This window comes from Balaenoptera physalus (assembly GCF_965194825.1).
Source record: "Balaenoptera physalus genome assembly, chromosome: 14".
NCBI lineage: Eukaryota > Metazoa > Chordata > Mammalia > Artiodactyla > Balaenopteridae > Balaenoptera > Balaenoptera physalus.
Window position 1 is genome coordinate 49,834,186 of NC_138893.1, and position 14,985 is coordinate 49,849,170.

Sequence of the window (14,985 nt, forward strand, 5' to 3'; positions counted from 1 at the left end):
AGAAGGAAAACCAGTAGACTCCATGGGAAGGTGGCAGGCAAGGACCTTTCCCTCTACCTCCTATGTGCCCTCCAACCCATCTTCTTGTCCCAACACTAATAACTCTGCTTTTAGGATTTATGACTTATAGATGCAGCCTTCCTTCTGTAGAGGAGGCCCAACCTGGAGCTGTTTGATGAGTGAAAGGACTGGGTGAGATGGAACTGAGTTGAGATGCTGGAGGTGGAAGGGCACACGTCTGGGTGTAATTGTGGGTCCTAACTGGTCTCAGGATACGATCTCCTGAGGTCACATAGAGTTCTGAGCACTTTTCCATAAGTATCACAGAAAAGCAGAATTTTTAAAACATGCAGTACATTGTATTTCCATTAAAAGATTATTTCTAGCTGAATACAGTTAGTAAATACTCAGAGTAAGGAAATGAAGAACTGTTAAAGACTCGATTTCATCCCTTCTATTTTCCATCTCTTTTTTTCTCACTCCCTTTCCTCTGTGCTCCCTGTTTATTGACTGAACACTTGCTGTCGGGTAGCTCTCCTGAGGATCTTATTCAGTGGTGGGGGAAAGAAGGGGGCACAACTGTAGTGGTTGCCAGATGATACTAAGTGCCTGAAACTAGTCTGTCTCTGGTTGAGGAAGGGAGAGGGTCATTCCCCTCCTGGCAGATGGAGAAATTGAGGCTCAGAGAAGGACACATGTGGGATGGGGCAGAAGAGGCTCAGGTCTCCAGCTTATTGCCACATGCTGTGGTACTGAGGGAGGGCCACGAGGCAGGCCTCTACGTCACTGCAATGCCTTCATCCACCAGAATCTTGGACAGTAGCTGTGGCCCTTGAAAGCCTCTGTGGGGATCTGGGAACATTCTCTTTCTGGAGGCCAGAGTTGAGATAGCGAGGGGGAAGAGAGGAAGGCGGTATGTAATCAAGGCCTGGGCTCACTCGTGTAGCTGTGAAGGCTTACACCATCCCAGGAGTGCCAGTGCACATAGATCTTCGGTTTGCAGGGCCCTTCCAAGCTGGCTGGGGGGTGCCTTGATGGTGACATGAGTCTGGAGCCCCATTGCCCTGTTTGCCTTGGAGGGGAAGAGAGAGGAGCCCACAGTGCCTCCTTCCTCTGCAGACACCATATTTATTGCCCTCCAAGAAAAAGGAGGTGCTCAGAAGAATCCTTTCCCCATCTCCGAACAACACTTGCTATCATGTGCGTGAGTGTGGTCAGGAAGGCTTCCCAGGACCCTTGGGTTTTAATCCCTTCTCTCGTTTCTGTCATTAAGGAAACATATGAGTGGTATAGGTGTAGAAACTTGACTTAGCTGTGTTATTAAATATACAATACAATTTAGTGTAATTTTGCTCACTGTGGTGGCCTGTTTGTTTTGGGGGGGATTAGTCCAAGTCTGCCTGAAATGTACCGATTCAAATTTGTAAAGTGAGTTGTGGCCTCTGGGGGGTTTTGATGGAGGAGCTGCCCCTTCTTGCCTCATTTCTCCCAGAGGTGAGGGAGAGTCTGGAAGGAAAGCCATCACTGTGTACTGTTTGGTAAGGGGGTGGATTTCTGGGGAGAGTGGGTGTTTGTTCCCAGTGGCTACAGGGTTTACTGTGTGTTGTGTGTGTGGCAGACACATTCACCAGCCTTTTGAAATACGCCCTTCTTTAGTGAAAGGTAATTGCATCTGGAGTTTTCTCTGACAGAGGTTTGAAAGATTGGAAAAAAGGAGGCAGCCAACTTTTAGTTTAGATTCTTTTGGTTCCCAGTGGTTCAGCAACTCTTTGGCCCTGGGCTTCCTAACTCACTCAGTGCTTTTAGGGGAAGACAAATCAAAAGTAAATGTTGTGCCTCTGAGTTTTGCTTTTTCTAGTTGGTGATAAAGAGCTGGTTCCTGAAGGGGATCCCTAACCTTGATAACCTGAAGAAAGACTCTGATGGATGACTTTGTCGTGCTTCACATTGTAGCTGCTCATCCTGATGGTTTGGCCCACAGCTATCAAGATCTGTCTCTTCTCCCTTCCCAGGATCAGGGGCTTGTCTAGGGAAAGGACACCTTCTCTAGGCAAGGAGTGGCTCAGTGTCCCCTGTTGCCAGGCTGAAGACCACACTAGAGGGAGTCGCCTGCATGTGGTGGCCCTAGATGAGAGAGTCTGAGGCACAAAGACAGCATGGAAGGACCAGAGGCTGGCATGGCTGGAAGGGGCTGCATGATGCCTGGAGAGAGAAGGAAGCTCTGCATGATGCTAGGTGGGCCCACTGGTCCAGCCTAAAATGACCTAAGATTGGAAAGAGATCAGTGTAGAGATACAACTGAATCAGAGTCTGGTTCTGTTGAATCTCAGGGCAGCGCCCGCCACCCTAGAGTTCATTGCTGGTGCTAAGTCAAGCCTCTCCGGCCAACATATCCATCAGTAGCAAGGACGAAATGCCACAGGGGTGGGTTTCACTTCCTCAAGACCCTGGATTTCTGCCACTACCCAGGGCATGTTGGGCACAGGGAATCTCATGTACTGGGCTGCTGGCCTGAGACCAGCAACCCAGCCAGCTCTGGCTGGCCCAGACCCCATCTGTGGGAGCGACTCCTTCCCTGGCCAGGAAGGTTGGCTAGTTGGGAAGAACTGACTTAAATAAAGCACTACAACTAGAAGCAGAGAGTGCTGCTGCGGAAGGCGGGATGCTGTGGATATAGAGTCCGTGCCTCAAGACCGTGCCCCTGCTACAGGGATACATTTCCATCCCTCAGTCTCTGTTTAAATTCTTTCTTTCTCCGCTCTGTCTCTGTTTCTGTATCTCTCCTCCCATCCCTATCTCTCTTTCTCTCTCCAGATGCTTCTTAAGCATTACAGTGTGCTAGACCTTGGGGAAACAACAGTGAACTAGACAGCATAGTCTGATGGAGAGACAGACCAAACTTAGCAAATATGGTATGCTAAGTTCTCAGATGGGGAGCAGACACGTGGGAGGGATCAGGGTCTTCGTCCTCTTCCTGCTGTCTGCACCTCCCAGCTCCAGTCCCTACCTGCACCGCTATTTCTTCTACCCGTCCCACATCAGGAAGAGAGAAGGTAATTTTCCTGCCTCAGCTGCAGCTGACTTTTCTGGGTTGTGTGTGCAATGTGCCTGTGTTTTTCCACCTTTGATCAGTGTTCTGCCAACAGATAATTTAGCAATCACATCCCAAGGTGGAAGCATGGAGTTAATGTTAAAATTAGTTGTGTGTTTTTTTTTTTTTTTTTTACACTCTTTAAACTTCAGTGGGTGATGAGGCAGAGAGGGAGGCAGGAGGGTGAAGGGGAGCCATAAATTCTGTGGCTGGTGTAGCTATTCTCTGAGCAGCCGGGAAGCCTCTGATGTCTCCACAGCACTTTCATTAACATTTAAATTAAGGGTTTGTTTTCCAGTCTGTTTTATAGGCAGGGACCTTTCATGGCCTGTCACATACAGCATCCCCCCACCCCTCCACAAGCAAGTGTGTAATTGTAGCCACTGCTCTATCCTAACTCTGGGTTGCAGCCGGGAGTTCAAAGGGAATTCCTCGCGATGGAGCTCTGGAGGTACAAGGTGTAACAGTCAGGATGTGGGTGTTCCTCCTCAAATGAAGGCGCTGGGTAGGAGCTCTTTCTCCTCTTATCTGACCTGTGCTTTTCTCTGCTCTTTCAAGGGACACACACTTCAATCTGACTCGGACCCCTCCCACCCTTCCTTCCCTGGGGCATGAGGCAGGTGGAAAAGGGTGCATCCGTCCGAGTGGTTTCTCCTTATATCACAAGTTAGTGCCTGGGACAGAGCGTTCTAAGATACAGATCTTCATGCTTATCTTCCTCCTTTTGATTTTTTTTTTTTTTTGTCTCAAGAATACTTTCTCCTACTCTAGTAGACTTAGAGAAGCAACAATATAAAAGAAATTGCCATCTGAGAAGAATTTATAATAGGGTCCATTGGTCCTAAAGAGTGCATTCTAGCATGGAAAGACATGTGTACGTGCACCATACATAGTCACTAGCTCTATGTGTACAGGTGTTTGAAATAGCTTACTGATGTAGATCATTTGAGGTAACTGTTCTCCAAGGTCCTGGCATTCAGAGGAAGCTCTTCTGCACCCTCACAGAGTGAATTTATGTCTAAAAGTTTCCTTCACACAGGCGTATTGGCAGCATTTGGGGGTGTTTTGAAAAGAAATCCCTGCTCTGGTCTCCCTCCTTCCTGTCAGCATCCAGTGGATCTGCAGCTGACGAGAATGTGTCCCAAACACTCACGGAGCATCTCATTAGTTCATAACCTCTGAGGGCTTAGTTCACTCACTGCTGGTCTTGAGCTAGATTTTCTCTCTAGACAGTGGTGACAGGGGCATTGAGGCCTTTCTCTCTTTCTTTCTGTTCAGAGGCTGAGAATTTTCCTTCTCATGGAGCCCTGGCTTCATTGAGTCACCATATCTTTCCACCTTCTGCACTAACTCAAACCTCCTGTGACTTATCTGCGGGATTGAAGATGGCTAAGCGTCTGGCCTGCCTGTTCCAAGTAGCGTAGTCAACAGGTGGACACCCTCATGCCCTGGAGTCTTGCCCGAGGGAGTGAGGGAGGTGCCGGGGTGACCCCAGTGCAGGTGCTGCTGGGCTCAGATTGCAGCCTGGTGGCCAAGCCCCTCCTGGTGGTGATTAATCTGGGACACGGGCCGGCAGAGGCCCAGCCCGGCCAGCTTTGGTCCCTCACTGTGAAGACCTTTGGCTCGGAGACTGAACTGATCTCTGTAGCCTGCTTCGGCTTGAGTTTGATCTGTCAAGGCTAAAGAGGAACCTGATGGTGGGGCGGAAACTTCTAGCCCTGTCTGACTTATGGCACCGATCCATTCCAGTGGTCTTGTCATGATAACACTCGTATGTTTAAGATTTCCCCACCTGTTAGCTGCAACACTCAGATCAGTCAAAGAGGGATCTTCATGAAATATCTGTGCTTTTAGTTTTTTGAGCCAATGGAGCTCACTCTTGTAAGTAGACTGGGGGGTGGAGAGGGCTTTGTACTGGGCCCGAGTGAAAAAGGCAATGTGTGGCTGGATTAGTAGCGTAATGTGTTTTTGTATATTGGGGGGTCATGTCAGAGGTGGAAGGATCACCCCATCCTCCTGTCATTAGGTGGCTCTCAGGCCATTTGGGGCAGATTTCAGTACATCAGTTTAGAGTCAAGACTTAAGTTCCTTGTTTTCCTTTTCATTTCAAATGAAATTTTTTGAAATGGTGTCTTCTCCTCCCCACCACCTTTCCATCCACCATAGTCCTGGTCCCTGGGACCTCCAGGTGGCAGTCCACAGAGTCAGCTGTATTTCTTCCCCTCTCTGAGTTCAGGACAGTCACATGTGGCTCACCTTGGTCATGGCCTTAAGACCCAAGAACAGGAATTCTCCTGTCCATGACAGTTACCCTGCCTCCATGAGTGTCGTGAGTTTCATTATTGTAGTAGTTCCTTTTGGGGGGTTAGCAGCCTGGGATCCAAGAACTGGAACATTTTCCTCACACCATCAGGGAAGACAATAGACATCCCTGTGTACCACTAGCGGTGACAGATGTTGACACCATTGGTATGGAAAACTGCCTGTAAAGGTTCTATGAGAGACTTCCCTGGTGGCGAAATTTTTTTGAAGTTTCAGATTGTGAACTTTTGGGGGCAGGGGCTTTATTTCCTGTTTCGTATAAGTTATGAGCCTTGTACTACAGACAAACTGCTGTGCCTCTGGGGTGCTCTATTAAGCTGACTACCCCAAATCCTTCCCCTCTTTCCCAGCTGGTTCTTGCTCCTTTTTCTGTCCAGGGCATTTTCATAGGGGCTAGTTTGTGACACTGTCCGTAGTCCCCTGTCAGATAGTCTTGGCTCAGACAGAAGGTGCTGGCAAGGGAGGGAGGAGTGGGGGGAGGAGGAGGGCTGGCGGGAGGAGGGAGGGGAGTACGTGCACGCAGAATCCCTGGTAACTGCAAAAGGAGTATTAGTCCAAGAGCTGCTGGCCCAGGAAATTGCTTTCTGCGGAAGCTTTCCTTTTTCATAGTTTGCAATGCAAATTTAAAACATGAATGGGGCACAGAAAAGTATAGGAGGGGCAGGTGGGGTGCCAGTTGGGATGTGATAACATCCAAAATCTTCAGCAGGGCCTTAATTTGCAAAAGAGGATTTCAAGTATTGAGAGAGAACCTTTTAGGAGATTAAAATAACTATAACTCATATTTTTTTGCGATTCCCTCCTCCACCACACACACCTTTTCTATGTTATCGTGTTCACACTGGTCTCTAGCCCTGCTCATCGTGCACTGCTGTCTCCTCCTCTGCACCTTCCTACAGCAAAGCCATGATCCGGCTTCTCGAACAGTGGCCATGGTGGTCATGGTGCAGTATTTTGGTTTTCTCAGCAGGCTGGAAACAGCAGCCCTATCTAAAGCTGGTGCACTTTAGACAATGTGCACACCGGTGCTGGGGGTTAAAGAGCACACCTCCCGAAGGCAGGAGCTTGCCTGCTTTGAGAAGGCATTAAGGCCAAGGCCCTTTATCTTCTGCTTTCTCTGATCCTCTTAATACCATGGGCAGGCTTGGTGAAGCAGAATGTGGGGTCACCAGGCCTTGTTCTTGATTTTCCATGCTTCGTCTGCCCCACCTAGAGAGGTGTGGCTTTTGGCTTCAGGCTGGAGACACTTATGTCTGTGTTGCTTCCGGAAGCTTCGGTGGTGGTGATGAGGATAGGCAGGGGATGGGCATCACTTTCATTATGCTGGCATAGCAAGTGGTCAGGTGTGAAGCTTCATACTGGCTTCTTTCTAGGAGCTGGGCTAGACAGGAAGCCACAAAGAGAGGCCAGAAGGCCGTGTGGAGGATGAGCTTTCCAAGTATAAATATTCGCCAGTCGTAGAGGCCACCGTGCAACGGTGGGGGTTACTTCTCCTCCTTTGTGTGTGGCTTGTTGCACATGTGACATGTGCTGGCTGGACAGAGAGGGAGGGAAAGCTGAGATGTGCAAGGTAAAGTGAAATGGACCCCTTTCTGCTTGAGGCCACCATAAGTGTCTGTTCCTCCTTTCTTTGTTGACTGGGGAATTTTGAGAGAGATTAGCTTGAGTCTTGCCCTGGCTCAGTCCTGTGGTGCCTGATCAAAACTCTGTGGAGTCTCAGGAGCACAGTTTCCATATAGGACGCTGTGCAGATTCACTCCGCTGTCACTTAGCACATGCTCCTCTCCCTGAACTCACTGCACCGAGGCCTTCAGGGGCTACAGAGAGGGCCTAGCTCAGAGCATGTGACCCACCGTCTCTTTCTCCTGAGGGCTCTACTCTTGCAGAATGCATCTTTTTCTCCTGTTATTTTCTGCTTTGTTGCAGTGGTAGCATTAGTTGTCCTGGCCAAGGCTGGGCCTCTTTCATCCTGGGCCTGAGTGAGAAAAGACCAAGTGAGTGATTGGAGTGGGTCCTGTGGTAAGTGACCCAAGAGAAGGGTCAGCTGGGCATGAAGGTGAGGTTCGTAACATCTGGCAGAGAGAGAGGGACACACGGGTTAATGTGTTTGAAGCACTCTACTTTCCTGGCCAGTTTGAGTCTCACTAGCACCCACGGTAAGCTGTGGTTGAGAATAAAAACAAAAAATTAACACAAAAAATAAAGATTATTCAAAGGATTCTTCACTTGTTAGAGATTTGTGGCCAGGAAAATCCTTCTTTGCAGGCTGGTAATGGTAAGTCTAGGAATAAGGAGAGGAAAAGTTAGTTTTAAAATTACATTAGTTTGGCAGTGAGTATCAAAATAAAAATGTAAAAACCTTTCGACACATAAATTCCTCTTCTAGAAATTTATCCTAAGGCAATAATCAGACAAGTATGCAAGATGTATACATAAAGACTTATATTAAGAACACATAAATATCCATTAGTAGGAGTCTGGTTAAATATTTTACATTCACCCAATAGAATACTATGTAGCCATTAAAAGGATGCTATAGATGTACATATTTATTTACCCCCAAAGATGTCATAACATAGTGTTGAATAAAAAAAGGTCACAAAGCAGTATGATAGTTATTTGACTATCTTTTCAGTTATTTCTTATGTGGTAGATTTCTGCTGACATTTACTTTCTTTTTACTTTTTTGTATTTAAGTTTTTTTTATAATGAGCCTATTTTTATTAATAGAAAAAACATAAATTACATTTAAATGTCTATTTCAATATCAGGTAACTGTAGTGAGAACGCTTCCTTTTTCCCTTACAGTTATTTAAATTAAGGATACATGGACCTACATTTATTTATTATTTTATTTATTATTTTAAACAGTTTCATTGAAGTATAATTTACATACTGTAAAGTTCACCCACTTTAAGTGTACAATTCCATGAGTTTTAGCAAATTTACAGTGTTGTGCAACCATCACCACGATTCAGTTTAGAATATTGCCATCACCCTGAAAAGGTCCTTCCTTACATTTGCTTTTGCAGCATTAAACATGGTTTCATACTTGGGACCTTTTGTGGGAAAAGAAATAAGTTAAAATACTGAAGTTTTTTTAAAAAGGCAAGGCAAACTCAGAACTATTTTTCTATGTAATGCATATCTCTGAGTGCCAGCCTTATAGATGTATCAAGAATACTGCTGTGTGCAAGGATACATGGGGAATATGAAGCACAAGAGACAGTTTTTAGCCCCCATCCAGGGGCTTATATTCCAGTTGGGAAAATAATGCATGTACTCAGACAACACTGTATATACGCAGTGTGAGTGCCATCAACTGTCAAGGTTATCGATAGGAAATCAGAGGAAAGCAGTAGCCTTTTTGTTAAATAAGGAGAGCTTCCTGGATGGCATGGAATTTGAAGTGGGACTTAAAAGATGGTTCTAGTTAAATTGCAGACAGGAACTTGAGGCCAGAGGAGTGGTATGAGCAAAGACATACTAAGGGATAGGGAAGCTCAATGTAAGTTTGGAAGTTCAGAGCAGGTAAGTTTGGGAGTTCAGAGCAGACAAGTTTGTGTAAAGGAGTGGTGGGCAATGTGGCTGGAGGGGAGCTTTGGGGCCTGGTTTTGGAGGGCTTTGAAGAGCAGAGTTTGACTTTAATCTGAGAATGATAGGGAACCATGGAAGATTTTTGGCCAGATTGAAGCAGTTAAATGATTAATGTGGTGGCACAGTGTGTAGGATACTTTGGAGCGGGGGAGACTGAAGCTGTTTGGATGCCTTTCCGGAGTACACTTTGTTAGCAGTTACGGACTGGATTCCTGAGGACAGCGGGAGAAACAGGAAGAAGTCTGTAGGTGGTCATGACTGCTTGTGGGGGAGAGAGGGGAGAGACCTGCATGAGTTCCTCTATGGGCCTGATGGCAGAAGGGGGCCCTAGCTTTGAGAAGACTGAGCTCTGTTTGAGGCGGTGAAGGGACAATGAGGTAGCCATGGCCAGAGACAGCCCAGAGTGGTGGCCTGGAGCTCAGACACAGGGTTGAGATGTGGAAGGCTTCGGCATGGAGACGACAGTTGAAATACCATGAGGGATTAGCACCAAAAGGAAGCTCAGAGAGAAGTAAAGACAGCTGGGCGGGGAGAAACCAAGAAGCAAAAGGTACCATCACAGAGGCAGGAGGAAAAGTAGGAGCAGAGAGAGAAGGAGAGCGAGAGAAAGAAGGAGAGAGACAGGTAAAGGGAGAGAGAGGCATCCCCAAGAGTAGACAGTAGACAAATGAGGATTTGGGGGCAACTTACATAAATTATCACTACCTTGCTTGTTATGCCTTCTCCCTATTCTAAGTGACAGATAAGATAGATAAGAGAAAAATGCGTAGCTTGGTATTGATTGATGGAGATTGGCAAGCATTTTATTCTCCTTGCTTGATTTAAGCATTTTGTAGTTTTCAAACCACAAAAAATCCTAAGTTTTGCTTTCTCTCAAGTTCTTTCCTCTGGCTCCTATTCTGTTCTTTGTGGTTCTTTTGTACCTTATGGTTATTTTCTTTTTTTCTTGAGGGTTGCCTACTTTGGGCTTGGTAATTTTTTTCACCTCAGTTCACAAAACCACTCAGTGTAAGCTGGGTTTTGGAGGGTCAGCAACCGAGCTAGAGATGCTAAGTGACAAGGTGAGGGGGTATCATTCATCCCAGTTTTTTTCTCCGTGTGTAATGGTATCCTGGGCAAAGCAAGAGAGGCTGATTTAGGAGAGAGAAAAAAGTCAGTCGACCACTTTGCCATCAGAGCCCAGAGACTGCCCAGGTTCTGGGCTTCCTTGGGCAACTATGCCTGTCCAAAAACTTTTTATTTAAAGAGAATTAAATAGAAACTTTCAAATCCTCCTTGGGTTTTTGAGGGTAGTAATTCCATGGGGCTTGTCAGTTGTGTTTGAAGCTAGTGGTGAAGAGGGCGGAGTGAAGAGAAGCGAAGGGGTGGAGATGGGAAGCAAAGAAGGAATCAGAGAGAGAAATTTTATTGAGGGAGAATTTGCTGGGTTTATGGGAGGGAATCTCTCCCCTCCTCCCCATTCGGGTTTGAAAGGGCCGGTGAATCTTTGATTAGGTGCAGGTCAAAAGAATTTACACATTGTGACCTTAATAACTAGAGGTGATTGGCAGGCGGGCTGTGGGGAGGGGGCTGCGGGCCCCTTTCATCTCACTTAGCACAGAGGAGAGACAATGGGCCCGCCGATTCTCCTTGTTGTCCCTTGTTTGAAAAGGTCTGGTGTCTCTACTAGGTACCTGTGACATGGGGGTCTTGATTGGGGTCTCATAAAGGCCCCTGTCAGTATGTCCAAAGGCCAAGAGTACAAAAGCAAGCAGTGGGTGGGGTCTCAGCTGACCACTGAAGAAGGGAGGGGAGGGCCCGGGAGGCAGTGGAGGGAGAAGCAACCCCCGATGGGAGCCCTTATAGAAGGAGGGGAGGAGGGGGGCAGAGAAGGGCCATTTTTGTCCCTAATTCATCAAGCACATCTGCAGAATTGTCCAAGCTGCTGCCTCCCAGTTTCAAAAGAAAAAAATGATCGTTTGATAAACCGTCTTCGATTCACCACTTTCTCACAAGGGTGGGAGACCCAGCCCTGACCTCTGTATGATTTCACATCAGGACCAGGCTTTCTTTCCCCCACCCCCAAATAGCTAGAGAAACTTTGAAATGTATCCTGTGGCTTTCTCTATCCCTTCTTCAAACCCCCCCACCCCCGTTTCCCACCCTCTCCACCCCACTGGCTTCTGTTTTCTCCCTGGGCGCTCCAGAGTGTAGGCGAGTAATTAGTCCCCTCTTTCTGGGGCACAATGAAGCCAGGGTGTTTGGCGGGGCCCTCCCCACCGCTCACAGAGCCAGGGGCCTGGGGGGAAGGACCAGGTGGCATGTGCAGTGTGTTCCAAGCCTGTACAATTGCTGGGGCACAGGGCTGGGGGCTCAGGGACTAGTGTGCTCCTGCTTCTTGAAGGAATGTGCAGAGGCTCACGCGTTAATGGCTCCCACACAATGCTTGCATTTTTTTCCAGGCAGAGGCATCCTCCCCGTGAAAAGGCTGCCCAACCTGGAGCCCAGGCGGGAGCTTTGGCGGCCACGATGGCGTTATTTCCCACCCTGCGCTTAGTCACTTGGAGCTAACATGGGAGACCAACAGGCCGCGTCTCCCGAGAGCCCGATCTTTGTATCCGATGTGTGCTCCCCCTCTGCCTTGTCAGTTTTGTGTGTTCACGGAGTGTTGATTTTAATGCGGGCCTGTGTTGGGCTGGGAGGCCAGGCTGGGGGGCCTCAGGTCTTTGTCTTGCAGGGCCTCTTCTTCTTGGAGGGTCTTCGGCCCTGGAGGCTAGTGGCAGATTTGAGAGGTAGGATGAGATGCCAACTCTGGCTGGCAGAGGATTCCCCCATCCGTGCGTCTGTCATAGACTACGACGGGGTGCCTGGAAAACAAGAGCACCTTGGGATGCTCAGGCACACGCTTGCTTGCCCCCCGCCCCACCCCCGAGGGGGGCGGTTAGTTCTACCACGTAAAGCTTGAAGTGAGTTATATCCCCCTTGTAACTGAGTACGGCAGGAGCACAGATTGTGAGTCTCAGGGAGCCAGGGCAGGGCCTTGTCTCCAGGGGTCGGAGGAGGTGGAGGCAAGCAGGAGGGGTGCTGGGAGAGCACAAGTCTGCTGCAGATGACTACCCAGCAATTGGTAAAGGTCAGGGGAGAAGAGGACCAGGCAGAAAAGAGGCAAAGTGTCTGGGGGAGCATCGGCAAATCTCAAATGCTCATCTCCGGCAGTTAAGGGGAGAGGCCCTAGAAACCAGGGACAGAAGGGGGAGGCATTTTCCCCAGTGAGAAGAACTGGGGCCTCGTAACAGGTAGACCCACTAGGGGTGGTCCAACAGGATGTCTTCGGTCTTTACCATTCGCCTCGCTGCAGTATAGCCATGTGCCGGGAGCTGGGGGAGAGGGTGTCTTTACCCATTCTGGGCCCCTAGCCTGGCTGGAGAGAAGATGCATATGCATGATTTGAAGAGAGGAAGACTCTGGGAGCATCAGCCTGGTTGTGGCCTGCTCTGCTTCTGGGGAGAGGGAAACCTAGGGATGCCTTTGAGTCAGGGAGGACCTGCCCACCCCACAGCTATAGCCAGGCCATGGTCCTGGCATCTGGTGTGGTGCTGGGGGTGGGGCCTTCATCCTAGGAGTCAGGTTTTTAGAAAGGGACTGTGTCCTCACTTTCCATACAATCAGGAGGCAGAGGTGCAGGCTGGCCACTGAGATGAGGTGGCCTGGGAGAGACATCCCGCCAGGGTTCCCCGAGCACAGGGGCTCCTCTGTGCTGCTGTTGGCACCCTTCAGACTGTCTCAGGAATTGGTGCCAGTCACACACCAGGCCTGATGAGGGGAAAGAAGCTGGAGCTCCAAGACCTTTGAGGGACCTGAGTTCCAAAGGGGCCCACCAGTAAGGAGCAGCTCCTGTTTTGGGTCACTCCATGGCAAAGAACATTTCTTTCATTGAGAAATGGCCACTCACAGCAATACCCACCCCCTCTTTTTTTCTTTTACTCTTCTTTTCCCTTAACTTTTCCAAATGTTGTTTCTCCTTTCTGTTCTCTTCCATTTTGTGGACAACTCATAAAGAACCTGAAAGAGACAGATTATGTGTATGGATGTGATGACGAAGGGAAGGGGTATCAGGGATAGTCAAGCTGGGGCTCCAAGGTTATAGAAAACACTGTCTCTTCCCCCAGGTTGTCTTGCCAGGGCCTGGCTGGGAGGCATCAACAGATCATAACCTTTAAGTGCAAACTCGATGGAGGAGAGAGATGGAAGCATGGGAACAAATTAGACGTATCTATAGGGGGTGTTCAGCTGGAGAAAATGAGCATTTCTTACTAATTGGAGCATGGGGCATTTCATTATTAAGCTTCATTACAGGGGGGAAGAATGCAGCAGGCCTCTTTGGGGAGTCCCTGGGCTGTTTTTTTCCCTTTTAAAAGTATAATTGTATTTAGGTTGGAAGAAGAGGCAGGAATTGCTCTTGATAACGTTGTGGAGCGCCCAGGGATTTCAGGCAGAGTTTGGAGCAAGGTGGAGGGAGCGATGGACCAGTGGAGAGTGCTTAGAGTCCACCCTCATTCCTTGACAGCAAAAGGCGAAAAAGCCCTGGTGGGGGTGGGCACCTCAATTCTGGAACTAAGATTGAAGAATTTGGAATGACAAGAAAAATGTTGATCAGAAAGCCTGCCATCCTGGGAGACTTGATATTTGACCATCTTAACTTTTGTATTAAAATTACAAAATGGAGGAATTCAGATGCAGTGCAATGGTCTAACACAACTGCCGTTTCCTAGAAAGCATAGGCCCTTCTCCTTTGGGGCCAGGGAAGGGGTGGGCTGGGCTGGGCTGGCCTTTAACTGGGCCTGCTGGGATGCATATTAACTTCTGTCCAGGCAGGGGCTCCCTGGTCTTGTCCATGGATGATTATCTGAGTCAGTCAGATGAGCTTGGCCTTAAAGTTCTGACTCCTTTTCCTGCTGCTGCTTCCCTAGGGCTCGTTGTCTAAAGTACAGTCAGTCCCCAAGAAAACTCTGATCTAGCGTGCTTGCTCAAAGACGCAACTTGTCTAGGTTCTGTTTAGTCAGTCAGATTATCTGGTGTTCAGTGTTCTTAGGGAAGCTGAGAAAAGGTACTGTTTTGTCATGGGAGAGCTTTTCCCATGGCTGGGGTCCTAAGAGCAGGGGTACAAAAACTCATTTGTTTTTTAATTTTATTTAAAAAAAATTTTTTTTTTAACATCTTTATTGGAGTATAATTGCTTTACAATGGTGTGTTAGTTTCTGCTTTATAACAAAGTGAATCAGCTATACATATACATATATCCCCATATCTCCTCCCTCTTGCATCTCCCTCCCATCCTCCCTATCCCACCCCTCTAGGTGGTCACAAATAACCGAGCTGATCTCCCTGTGCTATGCGGCTGCTTCCCACTAGCTATTTTACATTTGGTAGTGTATATATGTCCGTGCCACTCTCCCACCTCGTCCCAGCTTACCCTTCCCCCTCCCTGTGTCCCCAAGTCCATTCTCTATGTCTGCGTCTTTATTCCTGTCCTGCCCCTAGGTTCTTCAGAACAATTTTTTTTTTTTTTTTTAGATTCCATATATATGTGTTAGCATGTGGTATTTGTTTTTCTCTTTCTGACTTACTTCACTCTGTATGACAGATTCTAGGTCCATCCACCTCACTGCAAATAACTCAATTTCATTTCTTTTTCTGGCTGAGTAATATTCCATTGTATATATGTACCACATCTTCTTTATCCATTCATCTGCGGATGCACACTTAGGTTGCTTCCATGTCCTGGCTATTGTAAATAGAGCTGCAGTGAACATTGTGGTACATGACTCTTTTTGAATTATGATTTTCTCAGAGTATATGCCCAGTAGTGGGATTGCTGGGTCGTATGGTAGTTCTAAAAAATCTCATTTAGAATCAGTGCTGCTTGTGACTTCATCAAAGAACTAGAGTTTTTGCTTTTTCCCACTCAAACCATCCTTTGCTTTTAATCCACAGGT

At 47.7% G+C, this 14,985-nt stretch overlaps 1 protein-coding gene across 11 annotated transcripts in view; it reads left to right on the forward strand.

Moving 5' to 3' along the window:
• The window catches only part of FBXW4 (F-box and WD repeat domain containing 4), a 101,325-nt gene that overhangs the window by 35,392 nt on the left and 50,948 nt on the right, over window positions 1-14,985 (forward strand). The window contains exon 6 of one of the 11 annotated variants that reach the window (XM_082425178.1): window positions 2,013-2,260. The exons of 9 other annotated variants lie outside the window; for them this stretch is intronic. In XM_082425178.1, coding sequence (XP_082281304.1) covers window positions 2,013-2,142 — 130 coding nt within the window. In that variant the 3' untranslated portion in view covers window positions 2,143-2,260. Of the gene's footprint in view, window positions 1-2,012; window positions 2,261-7,339; window positions 7,433-14,985 lie in introns of those variants that run through there. One more of the 11 variants, XM_082425179.1, reaches the window with a different exon arrangement.